The sequence below is a fragment of the Carcharodon carcharias genome, chromosome 7 (assembly GCF_017639515.1).
Source record: "Carcharodon carcharias isolate sCarCar2 chromosome 7, sCarCar2.pri, whole genome shotgun sequence".
Classification (NCBI taxonomy): domain Eukaryota; kingdom Metazoa; phylum Chordata; class Chondrichthyes; order Lamniformes; family Lamnidae; genus Carcharodon; species Carcharodon carcharias.
The window spans coordinates 138,778,409-138,786,003 of NC_054473.1; the positions used below are offsets into that span (position 1 = coordinate 138,778,409).

The window sequence follows — 7,595 nt, forward strand, 5'->3', positions numbered from 1 at the left end:
CAAGTTCTGCTGATGTTGCAGAGAAAAGCCACAAGGTTGATCCCAAGTCAGTGCCTGATTAATTTAATGCATAAACTAAGTAAGCTACAGCTTAAGGCTTCACATTATGAGGGGCCTTTAAATATGGGGGGAAAATGACTCAATTTCAAGTTTTACATAATTGGTTGAAAAATAAAGGAGATGGGGGGGTGGGGTGGGGTGGGGGGAAAGACTCTCTAAAACTTATATTTTGGCTCTGATATGACAAAAATATTTATATGGCTACACAACTATTGAGTTTATAAATCTGTGTAGAAATAACTAATTCATATCCATGGTGCCGCATTTCCCCTGACCTCCAACATTCTCATTGATCCATCTGGACGCTTCAATCACTAAACAAAAGTGCCTTGTATGGCTTTTCCAAGATGATAGTAAAGTTCTTTTATTTTAAAACATCTTCCTTTATTAAAAAATTCTAAAGAATAATAAAGTGTGAAAAACACAAGTGATACAGTTATCTTCAGAAAGTTTAACCCAGCAGCATCAGTTGTGCCTTGTTCAAGTCACACAAGGATCTCCCTTCTCTCCTTGACACCAGGTAAATATATTTTTAAAAAATATATATATGTATTGTATTTTTTACTTGTAGACAAACATAAAGGATTGAGTTCAAAGAATTTAAGTTTTAACTGTCTCACTATTATGGAGAAGCCTGTTAAAAATGAAAATAACTTTTGAAAGTGAATGTCAGAAGAGAAAAGAGCAGCAGCATGAAGGGCAGATAAAACAATTACCAAAAGTTGACGGTTCTTCACTGCAAAAAAAAGGGGGACTTCATACTCAAGAGCCAGCTGAGCCCACAGCAATCACAAACATTCACCTCTGCAGATACACCCAAGAATGTTACAGAGCCTGAAATCCTGGCTGAAGGAAATAGATACACAAAGTCCAATGATCTTGGTCTCTGGGGTGTCTTGACTGAGTTGATATTTCATTCTGAACACAGAAAGGTCCCTCAGAATGTCAACATTGGAACGGCCCATTTGAAAAATCGAGGTGGTCATTCAAAATCCGAATTAGGTTTTGTTCAAAGGGTCTAGTTCATTCAACAAAAGTTAATAACGAAAAATACAATCAAGAGTGGCTAGTATATTCTTCAACAACCAGTTGTTTACTGTTTTATCTGCAAACTCTTCCTAACATCAACAAAACTGGCTTGTGATGGGTTTAATGAATGGTGATGCTGTTGGAATTCAAATTCATGAGATCTCTGAGGATCATAGAAAAGCTTTGCTAATATATCTGATTCAACATAGGTTAACCTTGGGTTCTCACACCTGAAGGAACAGATAAAAAAAGAGCAAGAGTACTTGGAGGCATGTATTTGAATGTGTTATTGCATTTGCGTGCACATTAGCGGAACATATACTAGTTTTTAGGGGAGGGAAATAAAAGTTTGGCTCGCCACAGAATGGGAACTTCCTTGGCTTGACAGAACTCATCGCTAAGTTTGATCCATTTCGTGCCAGACATATAAAAAGGTCAGAAGTGGGGATGTTCACTGATGATTGCACAATGTTCAGCACCATTCGTGACTCCTCAGATACTGAAGCAGTCCATGTCCGAATGCAGCAAGAGCTGGACAATATCCAGGCTTGGGCTGACAAGTGGCAAGTAACATTTGTGCCACACAAGTGTCAGGCAATGACCATCTCTGACAAGAGAGAATCAGCCATCACCCCTTGATGTTCAATGGCATTGCCATCACTGAATGTCCCACTATAAAAATCCGGTGGGGGGGTGGGGTTACCATTGACCAGAAACTGAACTGGACTCGCCAAATAAATACTGTGGCTACAAGAGGTCAGAGTCTAGGAATTGTGCAACGAGTAACTCACCTCCCGACCGCACCCCCCCCTACACCCCACCTCCCCCCCCCCTACACCCCCCCTCCCCCCCTTACAACCCCCTACACCCCCCCTCCCCCTCCCCCCCACACCCCCCCTCCCTGCCCCCTCCCCCCCCACCCCCCCCCCACACCTCCCCTCCCCCCCTCCCCCCGCCCCCCCCACACACCTCCCCTCCCCCCTCCCCCCACCCCCCCCACACACCTCCCCTCCTCCCCCTCCCCCCCTCCTCCCCCTCTCTCCCTCCCCCCTCCCTCCCCCCCCTCCTCCCCCTCTCTCCCTCCCCCCTCCCTCCCCCCCCTCCTCCCCCTCTCTCCCTCCCCCCTCCCCTCTCCCTCCTCCCCCCCCTCCCTCCCCCCCTCCCTCCTCCCCCCCCTCCCTCCTCCCTCCCTCCCCCACTCCTTCCTCCCCCCCCACTCCTCCCTCCCTCCCCCACTCCTACCTCCCTCCCCCACTCAGTCCTCCCTCCCTCCCCCCTCCCTCCTCCCTCCCTCCCCCCTCCCTCCCCCCTCCCTCCTCCCCTCTCCCTCCCTCCCCCCTCCTCCCCTCTCCCTCCCTCCCCCCCCTCCCTCCTCCCCTCTCCCTCCCTCCCCCCCTCCCTCCTCCCCTCTCCCTCCCTCCCCCCCCTCCCTCCTCCCCTCTCCCTCCCTCCCCCCCTCCCTCCTCCCCTCTCCCTCCCTCCCCCCCCTCCCTCCTCCCCTCTCCCTCCCTCCCCCCCCCTCCCTCCTCCCCTCTCCCTCCCTCCCCCCCCTCCCTCCTCCCCTCTCCCTCCCTCCCCCCCTCCCTCCTCCCCTCTCCCTCCCTCCCCCCCTCCCTCCTCCCCTCTCCCTCCCTCCCCCCCCTCCCTCCTCCCCTCTCCCTCCCTCCCCCCCCTCCCTCCTCCCCTCTCCCTCCCTCCCCTCTCCCTCCCCCCCTCTCCCTCCCACCTCCCTCCCCCCCTCCCTCCTCCCCTCTCCCTCCCCCCCCTCCCTCCCACCTCCCTCCCCCCTCCCTCCTCCCCTCTCCCTCCCCCCCTCTCCCTCCCACCTCCCTCCCCCCCTCCCCCTCCCCCCCTCTCCCTCCCACCTCCCTCCCCCCCTCCCTCCTCCCCTCTCCCTCCCCCCCCTCTCCCTCCCACCTCCCTCCCCCCCTCTCCTCCCCCCTCCCTCACCCCCCCCTCTCCTCCCCCCCTCCCTCACCCCCCCCCTCTCCCTCTCCCTCCCCCCCGCCCCCCAAGCCTGTCCATCATCTACAAGGCACAAATCAGGAGTGTGATGGAATGCCCCCCACTTGCCTGGATGAGTGCAGCTCCCACACCACTCAAGAAGCTGGATACCATCCAGGACAAAGCAGCCCGCTTGATTGGCACCACACCCACAAACATTCACTTTCTCCACCACCGACGCACAGTAGCAGCAGTGTGTATCATTTACAAGATGCGCTGCAGGAATTCACCAAGCCTCCTTCAACAGCATCTTCCAAACTCACTACTACTACCATCTAGAAGGACAAGGGCAGCAGATAAGGGGGGAACACCACCACCTGGAAGTTCCCCTCCAAGTCAATCACCATCCTGACTTGGAAATATATTGCCATTTCTTCACTGTCACTGCGTCAAAATCCTGGAACTCCCTTCCTAACAGCACTGTGGGTGTACCTACACCACATGGACTGCAGCGGTTCAAGAAGGCAGGTCACCACCACCTTCTCAAGGACAGCTAGGGACGGGCAATAAATGCCAGCCCAGCCAGCGAAGCCCATGTCCCGTGAATGAATTAAAAAAAAATTAAGGAAGCACTGGATCTTAGAAGCTTTCATACTTGTCTAAAACGATGTGATGAACTCATCTAGCTTATGGCTGAAAAAGTAAAAGGATCTATTTTGGATGACTCGAGAAAAGCAGGATACTTCAGTTTGACTCTACACCAGGTCTTTCACGTGTTGATCAACTAACTGTTATTGTAAGATATGTCACTCAATGATAGTTTTCCCATTGAACGCTTTCTAACTTTCCTTGAATTAAAAAACCATAGTGTTGAAAGTACAGCCAATATGGTGCTGGATTATCTAGACAATGACTGCAAAGTTGACTTCAGTAAGTGCAGAGGACAGTCATATGACAATGCAGCTAACATGTAAGGAATTTATATAATGACTTGCAGCAAACACTTATAGTGAAAAATAAGTATGCTATATATATTCCATGTGCTGGACATTCACTGAATCTTGTTGGCTGTGCTGCAGTTGATTGCTGCCTAAATACAATAGTTTTTTCTTGCTCTTGTGCAGCAAATATTCTTCTCTGCCTCCACAAAACACTGGACAGTACTCAAATCATTTTTCGATCCTGATTCCACCGTAACAAAACATCATTCTGACGCTAGATGGGAAGCACATGCAAAGGCTATTTCAGACATAGCCGAGGGTTATGGTTCAATTATTGAGGCTCTTACTCATCTTCATACTGATGACAATGCAAAAAGTGATATAAGGAAAGAAGCTAGCAAATCTGCAGGAGAAAATGAAGTAATTAGTTTGTGTTCATGTTAGAACTTTGGAATTGTTTGTTTGATCAGTTTCACAAAACCAGCCAGGCCCTACAGATAGCCCTTAGTACATGTGCAAAGCTTTCACTTCATTCTCACCTCTTGAAAGAAACCTGAAAAAGTTCTGATGAAATTGAACTCAAAGGAAAAGAAAACCTGCCTGATGTAGACTACAAGTGTGTGAATAAAAGGAAAGAATGAGGAAGAAAGTCAACATAGATGATGCACCAAATGCTGATGAGATGCTTTCTCCAAGAGACAAGTTTTGAGTGAAATCCTTTATTCCAACTTGAAGGAAAGAACAATCAGATATGAAAATGTTACAACAATTTTTTGTTTTTGGTTGATTTTGCCTTGGAAAAAACAGCTGTGTGAAGGTGTAAAGTTTCTGACGAAAAATTATCCTGATGATGTTGATGTTAACCTCATTGGAGAAATAAAGCACTTCCAAGCTTATCGCAAGGAAAATTATTCGAGATATAGGAGCTTTATGCCACCAAGGCCTGTATCAAGTCATCACCCAAGGTAAAATTCAGTTGGCTTTCCCTAATGTAGAATTAATATTGCGACTATTTTTGAGTTTAATGGTAATGCTAATGCTCAGGAGAAAGGCGATTTCCACGGCTGAAAAGCATCAAGAATGAACTGCGGACAATGCTGCAAGAAAAGCTATGAGCACTAAGCATTATGTACATAAGCTATGAAGTTTAACATTTTCTATCATTTGAGGACATCTTCAGTAACATTGCTGTCCAAAATTAATTTTTAAAAATGTTTTAAGTTTTGTGCCGGTTGTAGTGCTGCTTCCATTTAGTAAATGTAAATTACCCTTGTGTTGCTGTAAATTAAAAGTTTTCAACATGCTGATTAAGAAATCTAAGTATTTCATAATGCAAATAGGCTTTTTGCAGAGCTTACCTAGGTATATATGTAAATATAAAGCTTTAATATTTTTATTTTCATTGCCCTTTCTGTTAGCATTACCAAAGAAAGTGTATTATTTTATGGGACCTCTTAAGCTTTACATAACTTTAGGGCCTCAGCATGTCAAAATCCAGCACTGAAATATGAATATATTTAAACAGTAATAATTGGCTGTAAGGTGCTTTGGAGTGTCCTGAGGATGTGAAAGGTGCTATATATGAGCAACTTTTTATTTCAAACTAAACTGTGGCAATAGGGTAAACGCCACAATCAAACTGGCAGAATACAAATTTAAGACTGGTTTCACAGCAGTTTTGTCACTGAGTGGTTAGTACTCAGAAAACACTTCTAGGTAGGGGAATAGATGCAAAAACCCTGCAATTATGGGAGAAGCTGCTGGATGTTGTGCTGGGTATAAATCTACACCATAAACAAAGATGTTCTTCTGGTGCTTCCTCTTCCGCCGCAAGGCTATTTGTTTACGTGGACGATTTGAAACTTTGCTTCGGCAACGTGAGCCAGACAAGGCAATGTTGGACTTGAACTTGGAGACTTCCTGAATTGGGGGCCAGGTCTTTAAGTGACTTTAAACGGCAACGCCGACGAACAGGCCTGCTCCTATTCAATAATGTGTAGATGTTCAGCAGCAAACTCACTCAGCTCCTCCATGGGGAGGGGGATGGGACGAAGGAATAGGACAAACATTAACTTCCAAACGAATTGAGTGGAATGGTTTTATTTATGTATTTGTTGCATGCTGAATAGCAATCTAATTTACACGGGTTCAATTATCACTGCACCCCCCCCCCCCCAGCTGTCAGTGGGAGCTTATTTACTTGGCGTATGTCACCTCAGGTACCCGCCCCCGCTGCCACTTATTGCAGCCGGCCAGCTCTCACTCTCTCTCACACACTCACCTCCAGTGTGTACTTCCTGCTGATGCTCTCGTAACTTGCCCAAGCCTCGCATTTTGCACCCTCGTCCATGTTCAATTTCTGACAAAGTTCCTCGAACCTCTGCTTGGTCCGGCGGCCGCCCTGCTCCTCCTCGCTGGCCATGGTGGGTTGGGAGCAGCAGTTGAGAATCGAACTGTCATTGACCCTGCTGGGGCTGTCAGTGTCTGTGTGGATTGCGGAAGCGCCGCCGCTCTACCCGGGGCCTCAGGCAGCGCTCGCGGGCCGCACTGTAGCCATTTAAACCTGCTGATTGACAGCCGTTCCTCCTCCCCGCCCCCCTCCGCCTCCTCATTGGTCCCCCTGGAACGTTCCATTGTTGTCTTCTCGCTCGCGAGTGGCCGGGCCGCCACGTCAATTCACAGCGTTTCCACCGCGAGTGCCCCCGCCCCAGTGCGCAGCTTCGGCTTTGTCGGAACGAGGAAGGAGGCACCCTGGCTGCAAAGTCTGCAGGCACCTATGCCAACACTGTGCGCCCAAGTCCCTGTCAGTGTGGCAAACATCCCTCTAGTTTGCAATAAAAACAGAAAATGCTGGAAAGGCTCAGAAGGGCAGGCAACATCTGTGGAGACAGAAAAACAAATTTTAATATAAAAGCAAAATACTGCGGATGCTGGAAATCCGAAACAAAAACAAAAATACAAATTTTAATGTTTGCTCATCAGTGGAATTTCAGCAACCTGAAACGTTTAACTATTTTTCTCTCTCCTCCATAGATGCTGCTTGACAAGCTGAGTATTATCAGTATTTTCTAATTTAAGATTTCCAGCATCTTGCTTTTGTCCCTCTAATTTGAGGCATGCAACATACATTAAAAACTTTTGGAAATTCCAGCTAGGCACTGACATTCCCTAGCATTGAGACTGCAACCCTAATGGAACTATGCCATGCTGTACATGTATTAGATGTTTCTATAACTGGACAAGGACTCTTCCGCACTGAGATTGCAAGATAGCCTGACTGGCTGCCTTTGTTTCTGCTAATAGGCATATAACCACCCACCATCCATCCACGTGCCTACGAGTTTGCACGTTGAAAAAGTGTGCCTAGTTAGCACTGCATTATATGCTCTTGCAGCTGTAAGAAATATTGCTATAATGCACACTATCCTGTGAATACTTCCAGGAATTGTCACAGGCTGATGTGTCCATCAGCGATTGCTGTAATTATGCCTCAGTCCAACTCTCCCACATTCTACCCTCCTTAAACTTGAAGTTATCCAAAACTTATGTTGCCTGTGTCCTAAACTCACACCAAGTTTTGTTCACCCATCAAAGGCCTACAATGGCTCCCAGTTAAGCAAC

At 47.6% G+C, this 7,595-nt stretch overlaps 1 protein-coding gene across 4 annotated transcripts in view; it reads right to left on the minus strand.

The window, feature by feature from the left end:
- rbl2 (retinoblastoma-like 2 (p130)) overlaps positions 1 to 6,543 on the minus strand; it is a 304,767-nt gene extending 298,224 nt beyond the window's left edge. For all 4 annotated transcript variants that reach the window (XM_041191571.1, XM_041191568.1, XM_041191572.1 and 1 more), the window contains exon 1: positions 6,256 to 6,543. In XM_041191571.1, coding sequence (XP_041047505.1) covers positions 6,256 to 6,396 — 141 coding nt within the window. In that variant the 5' untranslated portion in view covers positions 6,397 to 6,543. The remainder of the gene's footprint in view (positions 1 to 6,255) is intronic.
- Between the last annotated feature and the right edge of the window lie 1,052 nt (positions 6,544 to 7,595).